This window comes from Hyla sarda, chromosome 4 (genome assembly GCF_029499605.1).
Source record: "Hyla sarda isolate aHylSar1 chromosome 4, aHylSar1.hap1, whole genome shotgun sequence".
Classification (NCBI taxonomy): Eukaryota; Metazoa; Chordata; class Amphibia; order Anura; family Hylidae; genus Hyla; species Hyla sarda.
In genome coordinates this window covers 356,264,429-356,286,996 of record NC_079192.1, presented here as the reverse complement: position 1 = coordinate 356,286,996, position 22,568 = coordinate 356,264,429, and the positions used below count along the sequence as shown (strand labels likewise).

Genomic DNA, 22,568 nt, shown 5'->3' with positions numbered 1-22,568 from the left:
AAAGTCATACTATCACGAAAAATCACAGGTACGAGGCAAAACTATTGTATTCATTAAGGCCATAGGGAGTAGTGGTTCTCAACTTGTAGATCCACATAGTTTCCTTCTGTGCCAAAATCTTTCTCCAGTTCCCCCCCCTTGGTCCAGGTACCACTCTATCAATGCCTCTCACCTTGAAGAGGGTGCTGTTACAGTCATGATACTGACGAAAGTGGCGGGGTATGGTCTTTAGCTTCTGTAGATCTACAGAAGCTAAAGACCATACCCCGCCACTTTCGTCAGTATCATGACTGTAACAGCACCCTCTTCAAGGTGAGAGGCATTGATAGAGTGGTACCTGGACCAAGGGGGGGGAACTGGAGAAAGATTTTGGCACAGAAGGAAACTATGTGGATCTACAAGTTGAGAACCACTACTCCCTATGGCCTTAATGAATACAATAGTTTTGCCTCGTACCTGTGATTTTTCGTGATAGTATGACTTTCTACTATCTCTTCTATTAATACCAGTTATTGCTATCTGATCCCGCTTTTAGTTTTGTGGTTCCAATGATTTTAAAAACTTTTTACATTTTTTTATTCTTTTCCTTGTTTCTTTATTATATATATATACATATACATATTTTTTCACACTTTATAGGGTTTTGAAAATTGGTCCTGTGTCCAAAAGAGTTTGGAAATTTGAAGAGAGCACTGATGACCATCAGCAGCAAAGCACTTGTCACTTTATTGAGTAGGGCCACCAGCAACCGGGTACTATATGAATTACTGTTATACATAGAAAAATATATCAATAATTTTATTCAACAATACTGTCTTCTGAGGTGTTGATTAACAGTCGTTTTGTCTGATACACTTTGCCATCTATACATACAGTTATTAATTATCTAATTTATATATAAAAAATGTTCATATTGTTATACACTTTTAGTACACTGTATGCTCATATACACACTAATTAGGAGTAGGTACACTCGATTATACACCATATGGGTTACATCACAATTTTCCATTCAGTATCACTAATATTTATCTTTGCACATAATTATTTGTATCCATTATACAATTATTTTTTATACATGCTAATCATCCACCATACACTAGAACCAACTACCCATGATTAATTTTCACTTATGAATTGATATTACACATACCACATACCCCTTTTTCTTTTTCGTTTTTTATTAGCGAGGGTTTCAGCCAGCAACATAGCAATAATATGCTTATTATCTTGATTGTGTCACTTTTTTGCACTGTTTTTTCACATTTTTTTATGCATGTTTCACCTATACTCACTTGCACCTTTAGTGGCACTTTTCACTATTTAATTGTAACAAAGAGAAAATATATAAAAATTTTTGCTCCTGAAATGGGGTTTGAACCCCCAACGGGGTGTGTGTATATATGTCTGGCCGTTACACTGCCTCTACTCTATGAATGGCCTGGATATATTTTGTAGCCTGACACATGCATATATATATGCGGTGCGCTCTCTTCTGTATTTTGTTCTCTTCATTTTCTTTTCTTTTATTTCCTGTTTCTTCTCTTCTCAATGGCGCTCCTTTCTTGCATTTATTATTACTTGATTATCCTGGGTAGGATATGCTATGATATCCGCTCGTGTATTTTCTGATGTTAATATCTTGATTCTTGGTGCGCACCGCGCACGCGCGGATTATTCCCTCTGTCTCGCGGGATGACGATGGTGGACGCACCATGTCATCGCGCATGCGCGATGCGCACCAAGATGGCGCCAGACACCGGGACCATGTCACCGATCCAGGTGAACTGTATATGAATTATTTACTCATAAATCCCTATTGGCTGGTATGTTGTATATATACCCCCACAAACTAGACTTGGTCATACTCCCTGAGGAAGCCAAACGGCGAAACGACGTTGGGGTACTGGTGTTGTGTAGGTAGGTACACTGTCTATGTCTCCCAGCCTGTGCTTTGTGAGTGGGGAAGCCTCATGGTAATGCTGATTTTCTGTGCTCTAATTGCACACCATTACTTGCCTTTCCCCTTTCTCCTGACCACTCGCTGGAGGCTATGTATGCAGTGACCTCCTTATTTAGGTTAGCTTTGTTTTTTGGTGCAATCTTTTACATGACTGTTATGTGTAACTTATAATTATTGTTATACTGGTGGCCCTACTCTATAGTTAGGAATAACTATGTCATGTTTTGCATTTTTGCATTTATACTAACCAATAATATACTACCTGCCTTACCAACTCCTTTTTTGTCTGGCTATACCATCCCTTTTAACTGTTTTTATTAAATGATGTTCTCAATAAAGTTTACTATTTATGTATGAAATTGGTGTTCTAGTGTGTATATAGGATTTACTGTTAGTCATCAACACACTCGACTTTAAATATATTGGTATTATTTTGCCCTTTCTTTGGATTTATTCCTGTGAAACACCTAAAGGGTTAACATACTTACTGAATGTCATTTTGAATACTTTGGGGGGTGCAGTTTTTATAATGGGGTAATTTGTGGAGTATTTCTAATAAGAAGGCCCTTCAAATCCGCTTCAAAACTGAACTGGTCCCTGAAAAACTCCGCTTTTGAAAATTTTGTGAAAAATTGGAAAATTGCTGCTATAATTTGAAGCCCTCTGATGTCTTCCAGAACTAACATCATGTCAACTTTATGAAGCAAATATAAAGTAGACATATTGTATATGTGAATAAAGATGTAATTTATTTGGAATATTCATTTTCCTTACAAGCAGAGAGCTTCAAAGTTAGAAAAATGCTAAATTTTTAATTTTTTTTTATCAAATTTTGGAATTTTTCACCAAGAAATGATGCAAGTATCGACAACAATTTTCCACTAACATAAAGTAGAATATGTCACGAAAAAACTTTCTCGGAATCAGAATGAAAGGTAAAGGCATCCCAGAGTTATTAATGTTGAAAGTGGTCAAATGTGCAAAAAATGCTCTGGTCCTACAGTGGAAATTGGCCTGGTCCTTAAGGGGTTAAGGACCTCCGTATCAACAGGTCTGTCAGTGTCGGAGGCCTCTTCGGCCAAGTCTAAAATTTTAGTTAGAGGCCCGAGGAGATCTGTAAGTTTATCTTAACAGACCTTGAAGCTCCTGTCAACTCCTTTCTTGGGGTTCTTCCCTGATTTCATAATTTTTTTTTTTTGTCAATATAGGGTCTAATTCTGGGGTGAAAGGAGTTACACAGTAGAGTAAGTCTCAGGCAGCCGGCCTTTAACTTGTTGCAAGTAACTTTATCCAGGCCCTTTTTTATCCAAGGATATTTAGCTACCTTTTGGGTCTGGTAGCCATTCATCTGACCTATGGTAATGAGGGGTTAAAAAAGGGAGTACCAGATTCCCCTACAATGAGATCTTTCTGAGTATCAGGGTCATTAATCAATTCCCCACTTTCCCACTTTCCTCATAGTCATCATCATTGGCAAAATAATCATGAGAATCCATAGTTTCATCTGATGTAGACTGTTTAAAAGTCAGGTTTTGACCGCTGGGCGGATTTCTTAGCCCGTTTAACGTGAACTTCCTCCCGGTAGAGGGTAAGGCGTGTTAAGATGTTACACTGACATCATGACTGGAATGAGGTTGGTTCAGTGTTTTGGTGTACCCCCTTTTGAAGACTTAGTCAATTTAAGGAAGTGATTGCCATCAGAAGTATGATGCCTCTTTCAGGTAGATTTTTAAGGCAATTTGAGACCTCTGGCCAAATTGAACACTTAATTTAAAGGAGACCAGTTTTGCTCAGATGGGGTGGACGGTCTGACCACCTTAGAATCCATTCGTCTAGGATGGGACAAAGCCAAGGATACTGATTTATTGATGTTATCTTGTAGCACTTAAACAGCGGATTAAACTGCGGAATGGACTGATCTTGAGACAGATTCATCCACCTTATTTTAAATGTGGCCCTGACTGGTTTCAGAAGCCATCAATTGAGGGCGAGCATACCTGAGGGAATTTCTATTATCCTTAGACATATGTGAAATTACACCAAAATAGGGTTAATAATTTAAAAAGCTAAATAGTAGTTAGATTAATATCAATTAAATATTATGGGGTGAGTACATATGACTGAGATAAATAAATAGTAATAGCTATATTTTATATCTAAAAAAAATATATTGCCCACAAGGTGGCAGAATATGCTAAATAATGGGGATGTATGGGAAGAAAAAATATATTTATATATACACATTTATACACATGTGTGTGTGTGTATATATATATATATATATATATATATATATATGTATATATATATATGTATATATGTATATATATGTATATATATATATATATATATATATATATATATATATATATATATATACATTTATATATATATAAATATATTATTCGAATTACAAAATCACCACAGAATATGTAGGAGATGCAAGTGGAGGAGAGGTGGGGGATGGGCACTACACCAGATCTAGCACAATAGAAATAGAGCTATGGCAGGCTCAAAAAAATAAATAGCAATGTCCCGGTGACCAAAAAACGAACATGGGGTGCAAGACACTAGCAGGAATGAGCAATTCCGCAATAACAAGCAAAGTAGAGAAATGATGATGTGTCTGTGATGATGTGTCTGTGATGATGCGTCTGTGACTCGAAACCGCGCTTTCGTTCTGCTGATACGTTCCTGCTCCAGGTGTCAGCTGGTAGCCGTATTCCCTCCCTTCACCCCGGGTGATTTTGTTTATGGACACACTGACTGACAGGAATCCCGCAAGCACCTGACAGATGATCACAATCTGTCAGACGAGATCTCACGATACACTAACCGCCGAGCGCTCGGAGAAGACAGAAAATGATGGCGGGGTGACGCAGAAAGCAAAGCAGAGAAGCTGGCAAGAGAAGAACGAAGTCCCCAAGAGAATAATGGAGCAGCGGAGGTGATGGGAAGATATCGGGAAGCTTAGGTAATTGTATAAAGTGAATATGGGCAATATAATGAAGTAGGAAAATATGAATATTTTTTTACAAGAGAAATATAAGCAAATAGAAATTGGGCATGAAAAATGAAATACACAATGTAAAAAGGAATGGAAAGTGGACAAAAAAGGGGAAAATAAAAAAGGAAAAACGAGTGAAATAACGGGGATAATTAGGGACTATAAACAAAATATATATAAAGAAAATATAGATGACAAATTTATATTTTATTAAATAAGTAAATTACAAAATTCAGTACATAAATATTCTCAAAATAAGATACATATGTGAATAAGATCAATATAGGAAAATTTCAAGGAGAAACCCTACTCATCGAGCAGCAAAAGGAGGAGCTCCTAGAGGCGACAGTTAGATTTATATTTTATGCCATTTTTTGATCATGACATGTTTGGTTGCGCTATAAATGTGTAAAGTTTTTTCTCTGTAATTTCTTATTTTGCTGCTGTTCAGTATAAAGAAGTTTTAAAGTATAATAGGAGCGTCTTGTCTTGTTATAAAATCACTAATGCACATCTGAACTCTACCGGAACATGCTATCCGTCAACAAAGCACCGTCCATAATAATGTCAAAAATCCATATTGTATCTGAACTGCATTAACCTCTTCAGGACACAGGGCGTACCCGTACGCCCTGCATCCTGAGTCCTTAAGGATGCAGGATGTACAGGTACTCCGTGGGAATTTCGGTTCCCACCACTAAATCATTCAGCAGGCATCCCGGCATGTCGCAGAGAGGGGTCCTGAGAAGCCCCCATGTCTGCAATTGCCGGTTAATTCAGACCGATGATCTGTGGCGATTCAAGGTCATACGGGTGTCCGGTGACCCGGAAAATAAGGGGGGACCGGGGGTGACACTGATCCCCCTGAATGGATAGGAGTGAGATGGCAGAGGTGCCACCCCTCCTATCCCTGCTATCGGTCAGTCAGAAGCAACCGACCAATAGCAGATAGGGGCGAGGGGGTGTTAAAGTTCTGTTTCCCCGATCTGCCCACCCACAGAAGTCCAGGAAGAGCGGGGGAACCGTGATGTGAGCAGCGGTGGAGGTCTCTTACCAGGCAGCGATCCTCCAGTTTGCGCGGCGTGCAGCAACCCTGCTGCCGGAGGTGAGTGGTTGCCTAGCAATGTCTGCAGGGCAACAGTTTGGAGACCACTATGCACTGGTCTCTAAACTGTAGCCCTCCAGATGTTGCAAAACTACAACTCCCAGCATACCCAGACAGCTGTTTGGGCATGCTGGGATTTGTAGTTTTGCAAGATTTAGAGGGGTACAGTTTGGAGATCACTGTGCAGTGGTCTCTAAACTGTGGCCCTCTAGATCTTGCAAAAATACAACTCCCCACAGGCACAAACAGCAAAAGTCTGTCTCGGCATGCTGGGTGTTGTATTTGTGTGCCTCCAGCTGTTGCATAACTACAACTTCCAGCATGCCCTTTGTCGATCAGTACATGCTGGGAGTTGTAGTTTTGAAACAGCTGGAGGCACCCTGGTTGGAAAATACTCTGAACCAGTGTGCCTCCAGCTGTTGCAAAAGTAAAACTCCCAGCATGCACATGTCACATGTACGTTCACACGGGCGGGTTTACAGTGAGTTTCCTGCTTCATGTTTGAGCTGTGGTAAATTTTCGCCACAGCTCAAACTCCTAGCGGGATTCTTACTGTAAACCCTCTCCCGTGTGAATGTACCATAAAAACACTACACTAACACAAAAAAAGACACTGTCTCCCCCCCCCAAATAAAAATTGAAAACGTATCGTACAGCAGTGTTTCCAAAATGGGCCCTGTTTGGGATTCACTGGCGTAGAATATTTTTGATAGCGGAGCCAATTGTAACGCTTGCATCAGAGTCCACCTCTATGCAAATCCCTAATTTAGGCCTCAAATGCGCTTGGCGCTCTCTCACTTCAGGGCCCTGTCTTATCAATGAAAAAGTTTAGGGCCACATGTGCGGTATTCCCGTACTCGGGAGCAGTTGCTTTAAAAATTTTGGGTGGCTTTTTCTCCTATCATATATGAAAAGGAAAAGTTGGGGTCCACCCCAGCATGTTAGTGTAAAAAAAATAAAATAAATGCTGGTGTTGTCCCATATTTTTCATTTTCATAAGAGGTAAAAGGGAAAAAGACCCCCAAAATTTGTAGTACAATTTCTCCTAAGTACGGAAACACATCGTATGTGGACGTAAAATGCTCTGCTTGCACACAACATGGCTCAGGAGTAAGAGCGCACTATATACATTTGAGGCCTAAATTGGTGATTTGCACAGAGGTGGCTGATTTTACAGCGGTTCTGACATAAACGCAAAAACATAAATGCCAAAGTGTGACCCCATTTTGGAAACGACACCCCTTAAGGAACGTAACAAGGGTTATAGTGAGCCTTAATACCCGACAGGTGTTTGACAAATTTTCATTAAAGCTTGTTGGGAAAATGAGAGAAAATTTTCATTTTCAAAAGGGAAAATTGGAAAAAGCCCCAAAAAATTTGTAACCCCATTTCTTCTGAGTAAGAATATACCCCGTATGTGGATGTAAAGTGCTCTGCGGGTGCACTACAATGCTCAGAAGAGAAGGAGCGCGATTGGGCTTTTGGAGAGAAAATTTGTCCGGAATTGAAGGCCCCGTGTGTTTCCAAAGCCCCCATGGTGCCAGAACAGTGGAACGCCCCACGTGACCCCATTTTGGAAACTACACCCTTTCACGTAATGTAATAAGGGTTACAGTGAGCGTTTACGCTCCACAGATGTCGGACCACTGTTCCAAAAATCTGTCGGTGTAAATTAAAAATGTAATTTTTCATGTGCACAGCCCACTGTTCCAAAGATCTGTAAAACGCCGGGGGGGGGGGGGGGGGGGGGGGGTTTGATGCTCACTGCACCCATTATTAAATTCTGTGAGGGGTGTAGTTGGGTCCACTGTTCTGGCACCATGGGGGCTTTGTAAACGCACCGTCTGGCCCCGTCTTCCATTCCAAACAAATTCTCTTTTAATTTTCCCTTGTGAAAATGAAAAATATAGGGTAACACCAGCATTTTAGTGAAAATGAGTTACGCCACCATTGATTTAAATGGATCTGCGGACAGTCCACAAATCTGACACTATTGACCGACTGTGGACCTGTTCAAATCAGTGGTAGTGTAACTCGCAGCAGGTTTCCCGCAGCGTGAAACCCGCTGCTAGTAATAGCATGTGAACGCAGCCTGAATCAGAATGAAAGGTAAAAGCACCCCAGAGTTAATATGAGTGGTCAGATTTGCAAAAAAGCGCTGCGTCCTTAGCCATTTTACACCTTAGGACCCGGCCATTTTTTTGAACATCTGACCACTCTCGCTTTAAACATAACTCTGGAATGCTTTAAGTTATCATTCTGATTCCGAGATTGTTTTTTTGTGACATATTCTACTTTAACATAATGGTAAAATTTTATGGTAACTTGCATCCTTTCTTGGTGAAAAATCCCAAAATTTGAGGAATTAATTGGAAAATGTTGCATTTTTCTAACTTTGAAGCTCTCTGCTTGTAAGGAAAATGGATATTCCAAATACATTTTTTTTATTCACATTTCCAATATGTTTATTTTATGTTTGCATGAAGTTAACTTGTTTTTACTTTTGGAAGACCCCAGAGGGCTTCAAAGTTTAGCAGCAATTTTCCAATTTTTCACAAAACTTTCAAACTCACAATTTTTCAAGCACCAGTTCAGTTTTGAAGTGGATTTGAAGGGTCTTCATATTAGAAATACCCCACAAATGACCCCATTATAAAAACTGCACCCCCAAAATTTTCAAAATGACATTCAGTCAGCATTTTAACCTTTTAGGTGTTTCACAGTGTTTAACCTTTTAGGTGTTTCAAGTGAAGGAGAAAATTCACAATCTTCATTTTTTACACTCGCATGTTCTTGTAGACCCAATTTTTTTATTTTTACAAGGGGTAAAAGGAAAAAATTTATACTTGTATTTGTAGCCCAATTTCTCTCTAGTAAGCACATACCTCATGTCTATGTAAATTGTTCGGCGGGCACAATAGAGGGCTCAGAAGTGAAGGAGCGACAAGGGGATTTTGGAGAGTACGTTTTTCTGAAATGGTTTTTGGGGGGCATGTTGCATTTAGGAAGCCCCTATGGTGCCAGAACAGGAAAAAAAAAAAACACATGGCATACCATTTTGGAAACTAGACCCCTTGAGGAACGTAACAAGGTGTACAGTGAGCCTTAATACCCCACAGGGGTTTCACGACTTTTGCATATGTAAAAAAAAAATGTTTTCACTAAAATGTTTCCCCCCAAATGTCACATTTTTGCAAGGGTTAATAGCAGAAAATACCCCCCAAAATTTGTAACCCCATCTCTTCTGAGTATGAAGGTACCCCATAAGTGGACCTGAAGTGCACTACGGGCGAACTACAATGCTCAGAAGAGGAGTCGTCATATTTGGCATTTTGAGAGCAAATTCTGCTTGGGGGGCATGTCGCATTTAGGAAGCACCTATGGTGCCAGGACAGCAAAAAAAAAACACATGGCATACCATTTTGTAAACTAGACCCCTTGAGGAACGTAACAAGGTGTACAGTGAGCATTTACCCCCCCACCCACCCCCCACTGGTGTCTGTTAGAACTTTGGAACAGTGGGCCATACAACATTTTTAATTTGCACAGCCCACTGTTCCAAAGATTTGTCAGAAACCAGTGGGGTGTAAATTCTCACTGCACCCCTCATTACATTCCGAGAGGGGTGTAGTTTTCGAAATGGGGTCATGTGGGGTTTTGTTTTTGTTGCGTTCGTCAAAACCGCTGTAACAATCAGCCACCCCTGTGCAAATCACCTCAAATGTACATGGTGCACTCTCCCTTCTGGGCCTTGTGCGCCTCCAGAGCACTTTGCGCCCACATATGGGGTATCTCTGTACTCGGGAGAAATTGCATTACAAATTTTGGTTTTTTTTTTTCCCTTTTACCTCTTGTGAAATTGAAAAGTATAGGGCAACACCAGCGTGTTAGTGTAAAAAATTATTTTTTTACACTAACATGCTGGTGTAGACCCCAACTTCACCTTTTCATAAGGGGTTAAAGGAGAAAAAGCCCCCAAATTTTGTTAGGCAATTTCTGCCGAGTATGGCGATACCCCATATGTGGCCCTAAACTGTTGCTTTAAAATACAACAAGGCTCCAAAGTGAGCGCGCCATGCGCATTTGAGGCCTAAATTAGGGATTTGCATAGGGGTGGACATTGAGAACCACTGGCGTAGAATACCCCTAATGGTGTCTCCAGCTGTTGCAAAACTCCCAGCATGCTTGGACAATCAACGGCTGTCCGGCAATACTGGGAGTTGTTGTTTGGCAACAGCTGGAGGCTCCGTTTTGGAAACAGTGGCGTACCAGACGTTTTTCATTTTTATTGGGGAGGGGGGGCTGTGTAGGGGTATGTGTATAGTAGTGTGTTTTACTTTTTCTTTTATTTTGTGTAGTGTAGTGTTTTTAGGGTACAGTAACATGGGCAGGGGATTACAGCGAGTTGGAGCTGCCACGCAAAATTTGCTGCATCGCAAATTTGCAGCCTGATACTCAGTGTAAGCCCCTGCCCATGTGAATGTACCCTGTACATTCACGGGGGGGGGGAACCTCCAGAACCACAACTCCCAGCATGCCCAGACAGCCGAAGGGAATATTGGGAGTAGTAGTTACGCAACAGCTGGAGGAGAACAGTTAGGGGACCACTGTGTAGTGGTGTCCAAGCTGTAGGCCTCCAGTTGTTGCAAAACCACTACTCCCAAACATTCTCAGGCATGCTGGAAGTAGTAGTTCGGCAACATCTTTAGAGCCAGATGTTACCGAACTACAACTCCCAGCATGCTTGGAGTTGTAGTTTTGCAACATCTGGAGGACTACAGTTTGCAGACCACTAATACAGTGGTTCCCAATCTGTGCCCTTCCAGATGTTGCAAAACTATAACTCCCAGTATGCCAAGACTGCCCAGGCATGCTGGGAGTTGTAGTTCTGCAACATCTGAAGGGCCAGATGTTACAGAACTACAACTCCCAGCATGCCTGGACAGTAAGGGCATGCTGAGGATGTGTAGTTTTGCAACATCTGGAAGGGCACAGTGGTCTCAACTGTGGACCTTCAGATGTTGCAAAACTGCAACTCCCAGCATGCCCAGACGCCAAGGGCTGTCTGGGCATGCTGGGAGTTGTAGTGTAAGGGGACCAGATGGAGCAGTCCAGATCTCTTTACGGCGGTCTGGACTGCTGCAAAGGTCCCGCGACGCCGCCTACGATCCACTCGCCTGTCGCCGCTGCCGCAGTCTCCGTCGCCGGGATCCGGGTCTTCAGGGACGAGGTAAGTACCGGGGCCAGGCCCCACCACTCCCCCGCCGCATCCTCCGGTCTTCCTCCCGTTCTCTCCGGACTTCCAGGGGCCAGGCGGAAGTAACTGCCCTCCCCCCCCTGCTATTGGTCGGTTAGCTAACCGAGGAATTGCAGGGTATAGAAGGAGGTGGCAGGCTTGCCACCTCGCTCCTATACTTCAGCATGGTCCTGGCTGTCTGTGACAACTGGGATCATGCAAAATTACCGGGCGGTCGGGTCCCAGAGACCCGATCAGCCCGGTATCGCTGCAGATCGCTGTTGTGATTTCAGCAGTGATTTGCGGCTATCGCCGACATGGCCCCCCTCGGCGTTTGCCCTGGATGCCTGCTGAACGATTTCAGCAGGCATCCAGTTCCGATCTCCACCCGACGAGCGGCGGAGACCGGAATGAATCGGGACGTATGCGTATGTCCTGGGTCCTTAAGTACCAGGGTCCCAAGACGTATGCATACGTCTTGGGTCCTGAACAGGTTAAGGGGTTTAGAATGAGGGTAAACTTGCAGGTCCCAACTAAATTAGCCAGCCAGCATTCACCTCTCCGCCTTCAGCTGCGTATACACAGCAGCCGTTGTAACCCAGTTAGCGTGGCCGTGTGCTGGGAGTTGTCGTTTTGCAACAGCTGGAGGCTGTTTTGCATATAAATTGCATATAAAAATGGTCCTAAATATCTTTTCTCTATCGGCTCCATTGGGGGACACAGACTCTGGGTATATGCTGCTGTTTCTAGGAGGCTTGACACTATGGTAACCAAAAAGTCGGCTCCTCCAAGCAGGATATACCCGCCTCCAGGCCACTGAGCAATTCAGTTTTTGCTTAGTGTCTTAAGGAGGTGGACACTGGTCTGGTGTTCTCCAGACCAGGTCTCATATTTTTTATTTTTTAGGATTAGGGAATGTGTTCTTTATTCCTTTTTATTTCTTTTTTCAGTTGGGGACTCAGGAACTGCGGTTCATTGTTTCCCCATTGTGAGAGGTGGCAGGCATCTTGGATATACTGTTAACCCCCTCTTGCCAACGGTCAGCGCTTGGGGTTGAACCTCACGGTTCCGGGTCCCCCTGCCTCCCTATTCGCCTCGCTATGAGCTTGGCTTGCCGCAGTTGAAAATGCTGACTGAAGCCTACAGTCTGAAGACTTCTTTAGGTAAGTTTTTCAACATAGGTGAGTATCTTTCTCTCCCTAAGTCTTGCAACAGCTGGAGACCCCTGTTTTTGGCCCTACCCTACAGAAGCTGAGTCTGGCCTGGGGATACCCTACAGGGGGATTGTTTTTTATTATTGGGGGAGCAATGGTTCTACACAGTAAGCGGGCACTTTATTTAAAATGTGTGTTTTATGGTGCACGTGCCGCAGACTTCTCCCTGCAGGCGTGTGCGCCTTTTTACTTTCACTTTCGGCAGCCACGGCTGCCGACTGCACTTCGCCCGCTCTGTCCCCAGGCGCACAGGAACTCACTACAAGCCGCGTGTGCGCTTGGGGTTTGGAGCGGGCGCCATTGCTGAGTGAGTCGCTGTACTCTTCGGCGGCCCGGCTGACATTAGCTCCGCCCACCTGGCCGCATTAGCGCTTTTCCAGCGCAAAATAGCCACCAATCAGCGCTATGCGCGCGTTGGGGCCATGCAGGGGCCAATCACAGAGCCCCTTGCCTCTGACCCAGCCTCTTCCTCCTATTGGCCGGCGGCTTTTCTCTCTCCCCTCAGCACGGTGCGGAGTTCTCCTCACAGCAGCTGCCTTGGAACATAGACTTGGGTGAAACTGTTAATTTTTTTATGTCCGTGCCCAGAAATTTTCCTCCCTCTAAGCAGATATTGGGTATATTAGTTACCCATTACGCTTGAAAAAACTGCTCTGCAAAAATTCCAGGTTCTGCTGAACCCATTTGTTCTGCCTGCTCCACTGCTCCCCCAGACCCCCATGTGCCCCTTCAGACCCGGTGGGTTCGGCCGCCCCTCCAGCCTGGGTTTCCTCCCTCTCCCGGTCTATATCCGACTTGGCACAGGTCTCCCATTCTGTGGTGACTGCCTTGGAGAGATCTACCCTTCACCGGCCCTCAGAAGGTCTCGTTCCTCTTCTCCCTACACTTCCCATAAGCGTAATAGGGGTGCCTCCTCTGACTCATCCCAGGAGTTTTCTGGTAGACGCGGGTGTTCCTCTCGCAGGTCTCGCCCGACCGCTTCTTCGGGCCACACGCGTCACTCTTTCAGAGGACGTTCCCGTGGTCACCGTTCTGGCTCCCCTGAGCCACGTACTAGGTCGGAGTCTCCCTCTTCCAGGGCCGCCTCTACTGGTTCGCACTTTCCTGGAGAGCTAGCGGTCGAGGTTTCCGATTCGGAGGACCGTTCGGACTCAGTGGACATGGTGAACTCATTGGTTATAGCCATAAGAGATACCTTTAACCTAGTGGACCCAGGAACTTCGGACGCAGCTCCAGAAGTATCCTTTCATTGTGCCCGGCCGGCACCCAAAGTGTTCAGCTCTCACGCTGAATTTGAGACCATTGTAGAATATGCCTGGAAGCACCCTGAGAAGAAGTTTCAGGGACTGAAAAGTCCAATCGCGATATCCTTTCACTAAGGACCTTGTCTCCAAAGTGACTTCCTCTCCGTCGGTGGAGCCTCCAGTTTCCCGCCTCTCTAAAGCTACTACTTTACCGCTGGAGGATGCAGCTGCCTTCAAGGATCCAGCAGACAAAAAGGTTGAGTCATTAGCGAAGTATGCCTTTGAAGCAGCGGGTTCTTCCTGGCTTCCTGCCTTCGCCTCCATCTAGGTCTCTAAGGCCCTCTCGGTTTGGCATTCACAACTCCGTCAGGGCATTCTTTCGGGTTCTCCCCCAGAAGAACTGTCTGCTCTGGCCCTCCAATGTTCGATAGCTGGAGACTTCCTGTGTTCTGCTTCCTTGCACTCAGCTCGCTGCGCTGCCTTTGCCACCGGTAATCTAGTGGCCCTCCATTGTTCCATTTGGCTTAAAACTTGGAACGCGGACGCTGCATCTAAGTCTCTCACCGAGATTCCTTTTACCGGTTCCAGACTTTTCGGCAATCGCCTGGATGAGATTATCTCTGATTCGACAGGTGGCAAGAGCTCTTTATTTCCTCAAAACAAGTCTAGCACTTCCTTCCGCAGAAAGTCTTCTTCCTTTCGGACGTCTAGCCCCTCTAAGGGGTCCAGCCAGGCGCCTCCACGGGACAAGAAGGTTCCCTTTTTCAAGGCTCGTCCCTCTTGGAAGTCTGACACCAACCGTTCCTACCCTTTTGCGGCCAAATTGGGCAACCGCAAACCCATTTCGGCATGAAGGGACTCCCCCACCCGCAGCTTTTTCTCGGGTGGGAGGTCGCCTCTTGCTCTTTCAAAAATGTTTGGACCACGCACATTCAGGACTCCTGGGTCAGGGACGTGGTGTTAAACGGATACCAGATAGAATTTGCCTCCCTTCCAAGGGATAGTTTTTTTTTCAGTCCTGTGCTCCCCGGTCTCCCTCACTTGCGAGGGAATTTCGGGAGGCTCTTCAGTCCCCTCTCGTCCAGGGTGTCATTGTCTCAGTTCCTTCAAGGGAACGCTTTCAGGGTTTTTATTCCAATCTTTTCGTGGTTCCCAAGAAAAATGGTTCTGAGCGGCCAATCCTGGATCTCAAATGTCTCAACCAACATCTTATCCGCCATTTCCGAATGGAATCTCTCCGTTCGGTGGTGGCATCTATGGATCAAGGGGAGTTTCTTTCCTCGGTGGACAAGGATGCCTACCTCCACGTTACAATTTTTCCCGGACACCAGCGGTACCTCCACTTTGCGGTTCCGGAAGGTCACTATAAATTTGTGGCTCTCACCTTTGGTCTGGCTACAGCGCCACGAGTCTTTACCAAGATTCTGGCACCTGTGGTAGCTCTGTTACGGTCAAGAGGGGTCTCGGTGATACCCTACTTGGATGACCTCCTCATCAAGGCCTGCACCAGAGCCCAGGATCTGGAGAATGTGAGCCTCACTCTTCAGACCTTTTGTCGCTTCGGGTGGATGGTCAACAGAGACAAGTCCGTTCTCTCCCCCACCCAGTCTCTGGTCTTCTTGGGGCTTCAGTTCGACTCGGCCTCGGCTCGGATTCGCCTCCCGCCGGACAAACGTCTGGCCCTCTTGTTGGGAGTCGGCTCCCTCCCGATACCATCCCCGGTCACCATCCGTACTTGCATGGAAGTCCTGGATCGGATGGTGGCAGCCATGGAGGCCGTACCCTTTGTTTCATTACCGTCCTCTTCAGCTGGCGATTCTTGCATAATGGAACAGGTCCCCTCTCTCTCTCGAACGCAAGATTGCTCTCCCTCTCCGGACCCGTTGGTCTCTGCACTGGTGGCTCCGCTTCCCTCCCTCGCTGGTGGCTTCCTCCCCCTCCACTGGCAGGTGGTCACGACTGATGCCAGCCTGTTGAGCTGGGGGGTGTTTTCAGGGATCTGACGGTTCAAGGCCTCTGGCCTCCCCAAGAAGCCCTTCTTTCCATAAACATCCTGGAACTGAGGGCGATTTATCTTTGTCTGAAACATTGGGAGTCCCTTCTTCAGGGCCACCCTGTCCGTGTCCAGTCGGACAACGCCACGGCTGTAGCGTACATAAATCGGCAGGGCGGCATTTGCAGCTCAGCGGCCATGTCCGAGGTGACAAAGATCCTCCTCTGAGCGGAACAAGTAGTTCCAGCCATTTCGGCAATTCACATTCCGGGAGTGCTCAACTGGGAAGCGGATTTCCTTAGTCGGTCCTAAGCAGACCCCGGAGAGTGGTCTCTTCCTCCGGAGGTGTTTGTGCAGATCTGCGACCTCTGGTGGTCCCCAGACGTGGATCTCTTTGCGTCTCGACACAGCCGGAAAATTCCGACGTTTAAGTCAAAGTCCAGGGACTCTTGCCGTGGATCCCCTAGTAATTCCGTGGTCAGGCTTTGTACTGCCCTACCTGTTCCCTCCTCTCCCCCTCCTTCCCAGGGTTCTGAGGAAGCTCAAGGCGGAAGGAGTCCCCGCCATTCTGGTGGCTCCAGACTGGCCTCGAAGGGCATGGTACGCCGACGTGGTCTGGCTTCTGGACGACGTTCCGTTCAGTCTTCCACTTGGTCCAGACCTACTGTCACAGGGTCCCCTTTGCCACCCCAATTTACTGTCACTGCATTTGATGGCGTGGCGGTTGAGACAGCGGTTCTAAGGGCCCACGGCTTCTCTTCCCAAGTAATTCTCACCATGCTAAGGCCTCGCATGGCTACCTTTTTCCGTTTCCCGTCTCCTCTCCTTTTTGCAGTCGGGGTTGGAACAAGGGCTGGCTCTCACATTGAGGGTCAGGTTTCGTCCCGTTCCATTCTCTTTCAGCGTCCTCTGGCTTCCAATTTGCATGTCCTGACTTTCCTTCAGGGCGTGGCACATGCTGCCCCCCCACTTACCGGTCCCCTTCTCCCCCTTGGAACTTGAACTTAGTTCTAGGTGCTCTTCAGGACGCACCCTTTGCGCTTCTTAGGGAGGTTCCCCTTCGCCTGCTATCCTGGAAAATGGCTTTTCTTACAGCTATTACTTCCATTAGGAGAGTATCTGAACTGGCAGCTCTTTCCTGCCGTCCTCCTTTCCTGATAATTCATCAGGACAAGCTTGTTTTCAGGCCAGATTCGTCTTTCTTACCTAAGGTCGTTTCGGCCTTTTATCTCAACGAGGACATCGTCCTTCCGTCCTTTTTGTCCCGCTCCTTTTCATCCTAGGGAGCGCCTGCTCCACAAATTGGATGTGGTACGGGCTGTTCGGACTTATCTTTCTGTCACCTCTTCCTTTCGTCAGTGCGATTGTTTTTTTTCGTCCTTACGGAAGGTTGTCGGAAGGAACAGCCTGCTTACAAGGCCACCATTTCTAGGTGGATCCGATGTGCTATTTCGGAAGCTTAACGCTGCAAGGGAAGACCCCACCCTTCAGGGTTTTGGCTCATTCCACCCGCTCTGTGGGAGCATCCTGGGCTCTCCGAAACAAGGCCTCGGCCTTGCAGATCTGTGAAGCGGCCACCTGGTCGTCTTTGCACACTTTTTCGAGATTCTACCAGGTTCATACTTTCCCGTCGGCTGATGATAGTCTGGGCCGTAATGTGGGGCAGCCGACTGCCTGACCTTTTTTTTTTTTTATCTTTGCCCACCCAAGGGGCGGCTTTGGTACGTCTCAGTCTGTGTCCCCCAATGGAGCCGGTAGAGAAAAGGAGTTTTTTTTAGACTTACCGTAAAATCTTTCTCGAAGGTTCCATTGGGGGACACAGCTCCCGCCCTTTTCTGGGGTTCCTTTTCGGTTATCTATCAGAGGGAGTGTTCAGTTATTTTTTTCTTCTGGTTCTCGGACAGTTCATGTTTTTTTTCCTTTTTGACCTGTCGGTCTCCTCCTATTGCTTTGAGACTAAACAGAATTGCTCAGTGGCCTGTAGGCGGGTATATCCTGCTGGGAGGAGCTGACTTTTTGGTTACCATAGTGTCAAGCCTCCTAGAGACAGCAGCATGTCCCCCAATGGATTCTTCGATAGAGATTTTACGGTAAGCCTAAAAAATCTCATTTTTGTTTATGAACCAAAAAGTCTTGATTTCCACAGTTCATTTGCAAAATTAAAGAGAAAGACTAGTAGCTATTTTTTTAAACATTTTTTCACATCTTTAACCCCTTAAGGACTCAGCGTTTTTCCGTTTTTTTTCATTTTCATTTTTTCCTCATCACCTTCTAAAAATCATAACGCTTTCAATTTTGCACCTAGAAATCCATATGATGGCTAATTTTTTGCGCCACCAATTCTACTTTGCAGTGACATTAGTCATTATACCAAAAAATCCAAGGCGAAACGGAAAAAAATCATTGTGCGACAAAATTGAAGAAAATTTTCATTTTGTAACTTTTTTGGGCTTCCGTTTCTACGCAGTGCATTTTTCGGTAAAAATAACACCTTATCTTTATTCTGTAGGTCCATACGGTTAAAATGATACCCTACTTATATAGGTTGGATGTTGTCGTACTTCGGGAAAAAATCATAACTATATGCAGGAAACTTATGTTAAAAATTCTCATCTTCTAACCCCTATAACTTTTTTTTTTTCCGTGTACGGCCCGGTGTGAGGACTAATTTTTTGCGCCATGTTCTGATATTATCGGTACCATTTTTGTATTGATCAGACTTTTTGATCAGTTTTTATTCATTTTTTCATTATATAAACAGTGACCAAAAATACACTATTTTTGAATTTGGAATTTTTTTGCGCGCACGCCATTGACCGTGCGATATAATTAACGATATATTTTTATAGTTCGGGCATTTTCACATGCGGCCATACCACATATGTTTTAGGGTTAAATGACCTTTTTGTTAACTTTATTTTTCACTTGTTTTTTGCAGTGCTATAGCTCCCAGAGGGAGCTATAGCACTGCACACACTGATCTCCTATGCTGATCCCTGCAAAGCCAAAGCTTTGCATGGATCAGTTAGATAGGGGCTCGATTGCTCAAGACTGTAGCTCAGGCTTGGAGCAATCAAACCCCGATCGAAAGCTGCGGAGAGAGGTAAGGAGACCTCCGCCTGCGTCCTAGCCGATCGGAACATCGCGATTTCATCGCGATGTCCCGATCAGCCCGACTGAGCTGCTTGGAAACGTTTACTTTTGTTTTCAGATGCGGTGGTCTGAAGGGTTAACATTGCACGGCACAACGATCGATGCTGTTAGCCCAGGGTCCCTGCTATGATTAGCAGCCGGGATCGACCCGGTGTGATGCGGGGTCACGGTGTGACCCCGTTTTTCACACCGGGACTGGGCTCAGGGCGTAGAGCTACGCCCTGAGTCCTTAAGTGGTTAACAATCACATTTTTATATGAAGTATATTAGGAAAATGCTTAGTTTTAGGAAAGTATTAAATGGGAAAAGAGTTTTCGAACTGTAACGCTTTTAAGTGAATGTCCAACTTTCATGTCCTAACTTTCAAGTGACGTTATATTAAATCTTAACTTTTTGAATGTAACATTTTTCTTCATTTCTTGTAGGCATTGATCAGTATGACAGGGATAGCATTATCAGTGACTTTAAAAATGGTGTGTGCAAGCTCCTAGTGGCCACCTCTGTGGCAGCTCGAGGATTGGATGTTAAGCATTTGATCTTGGTGATAAATTATTCTTGTCCAAATCACTATGAAGATTATGTGCACAGAGCTGGACGTACAGGCAGAGCTGGAAATAAGGTCAGTGACATCTGATATAAATCTAATGTAAATGAAAGGAATCCTCAGCCTTAAATGTTATTTTATATGAGGCAATAGCAGGAAGAGGCTGCCTTCCCATCTCACTGCGCTGCTTTGTTTCCCATGTATTCACCTGGCTCTGGTCCCATTGTACTCAATTATGACTAGCCATTTCACACATGGGTTTGTGTGTGAAGCAGAAGTCACTTTTTCTTTGTATGTCTATAAGACTCTCAGACTTAAAAGGGTACTCCGGTGGAAAACAATTTATTTAAAATCAGCTGGTACCAGAAAGTTATACAGATTCGTAAATTACTTTTATTAAAAGATAATCTTAATCTTTCCAGTACTTATCAGCTGCTGTATACTACAGAGGAAGTTCTTTTCTTTTTGAATTTCGTTTCGGTCTAAGGTGCTCTATGCTGACATCTCTGTCCTTGTCAGGAACTGTCCAGAGTAGAAGCAAATCCCCATAGCAAACCTATCCTGCTTTGGACAGTTCCTGACAGAGGTGTCAGCAGAGAGCACCGTAGACAGACAGAAAAGAAATTCAAAAATAAATAACTTTCTCTGTAATATACAGCAGCTGATAAGTACTGGAAAGATTATTTATTTTTGAATTTCTTTTCTGTCTGTCTACGGTGCTCTCTGCTGACACCTCTGTCAGGAACTGTCCAAAGCAGGATAGGTTTTCTATGGGGATTTGCTTCTACTCTGGACAGTTCCTGACAAGGACAGAGGTGTCAGCATAGAGCACCTTAGACCGAAACGAAATTCAAAAAGAAAAGAACTTCCTCTGTAGTATACAGCAGCTGATAAGTACTGGAAAGATTAAGATTTTTTAAATAGTAGTGGTCATTTACAAATCTGTATAACTTTCTGGCACCAGTTGATTTAAAATAACATTTCCACCGGAGTACCCCTTAAAAGTATATCACAGGTGAGTACGCACTGAATACACTATGTAAGAATGAGTACACGTCTGAAATTTTTGTAAACATTATGGTGATTTATTAAATCCTGTCCAAGGGAAAAGTTGCAGAGTTGCCCATAGAACCAATCATATCACTTTAGAGGCCTTTTCAAAAATGAAAGAAGCGATCTGAATGATTGCTATGGGCACCTTAGACCGAAGCTTTTCCTCTGAACAGGTTTTGATGAATTTCCACCCTATATCTTTTAATGTGACAACACTGTAGCAATTATTCTGCTACAATGTAGTGAGTTCACAGCCTGTATAATACTGTTTTTAATTTAGCTTTTTCCTTCAAAATTACTCGATACAGCCATTAACCTGTACAGGACCCAAGGTGTATGGATACGCCTTCTGTACCTGGGTTTTAAGGACCCAGGGTGTACCTGTACGCCCGTGGGAATTTCGGTCCCTGCCGCGACTGCGGATATCGATCAGCAGGCACCCTGTGCAAATTCCCAGAGGGGTCATCAGATCCCCAAATGTCGGTGATCGGCGCAAATCGCAAGTGAATTCACCCCTCCTATCCCTACTATTAATGGTCTAGACGCGACCACCAATAGCAGATCAGGGGCGGTGGGGTTAACTTTCGTTTTCCCCTTCTGCCCACACACAATAGGCGGTATGCGATAGTCTTCAGTGATCGGCGCGGGCGGCATGTCGTGCGGCAATAGAGGACGGCTCCCTGGATCCGACGGAAGCCGGTAAGTTGCCTAGCAACATCTATAGGGCTACAGTCTGAGACCACTATAGTGGTCTCTAGACTGTATCCCTCCAGATGTTGCAAAACTACAACTCCCAGCATGCCCAGACAGCTGTTTGGGCATGCTGGGATTTGCAGTTTTGCAACAGCTGGAGGTCTACAGTTTAAAGACCACTGCACAGTGATCTCTATACTGCCCTCTAGATCTTACAAAACTACAACTCCTAGCATGCCCACACAGCAGTTTGCTGTCTGTGTATGTTGGCATTTGTAGTTTTGCAACATCTGGAGGTCCACGGTTTGGAGATCACAGTGCAGTGGTCTCTAACTGTAGCCCTCCAGATGTTGCAAAACTGCAAATCCCAGCATGCCCAAACAGCTGTCTTGGCATGCTGGGAGTTGTAGTTGCGTAGCTCCAACTGTTGCATAACTACATCTCCCAGCATCAGTACATGCTGGGAGTTGTAGTTTTGCAACAGGTATAGGCACACTGGTTGGAAAATACTGAGTTAGGTAACAGAACCTAACTGAAGGTTTTCCAACCAGTGTGCTTCCAGCTGTTGCAAAAGTACAACTCCCAGCATGCACGGTCTTTCAGTACATGCTGGGAGTTGTAGTTTTGAAACAGCTGGCAGGTAAATTTTGCCGCAGCGCAAATTTCTGGGAGGAAGCTCACTGTAAACCTCTGCCAGTGCAAACATATCCTAAAAACACTACACTACGCTAACACATAATAAAGGGTAAAACACTACATATACACCCCCTTACACTGTCCCCCCCCCCCCCCCCCCCAATAAAAAGGAAAAACTTATTGCATGGCAGTGTTTCCAAAACTGAGCCCCCAGCTGTTGCAAATACGACAACTCCAAGCATTTCCGGACAGCGACTGACTGTCCAGACATGCTGGGAGTTTAGCAACAGCTGGAGGCACCCTGTTAGGGGTATTCTACGCCAGTGATTCCCAATGTCCACCCCTATGCGATCCCTTATTTAGTCCTCAAATGCGCATGGCGCTCTCACTTCGGAGCCCGGTCGTATTTCAAGGAAACAGTTTAGGGCCACATATGGGGTATTTCCGTACTTAGGAGAAATTGCACTACAAATTTTGGGGGGCTTTTTCTCCTTTTACCCCTTATGAAAAGGAAAAGTTGGGGGCTACACCAGCCTGTTAGTGTAATTTTATTTATTTTTTTTCACACTAACATGCTGGTGTTGCCCCATACTTTTTTTATTTTCACAAGTGGTAAAAGGAAAAAAAAAAGACCCCCAAAATTTGTAATTCAATTTCTCCAGAGTACGAAAATACCCCAGATGTGGGTGTAAAATGCTCTGCGGGCGCACAACAAGTCTCAGGAGTG

At 45.0% G+C, this 22,568-nt stretch overlaps 1 protein-coding gene across 1 annotated transcript in view; it reads left to right on the top strand.

Annotated features, from left to right (window-relative positions):
- Positions 1–22,568, top strand: part of DDX46 (DEAD-box helicase 46) — a gene marked incomplete in the record, with an annotated part of 414,922 nt that overhangs the window by 215,775 nt on the left and 176,579 nt on the right. Inside the window, 1 exon segment of the mRNA XM_056516636.1 lies at positions 19,341–19,534. Coding sequence (XP_056372611.1) covers positions 19,341–19,534 — 194 coding nt within the window.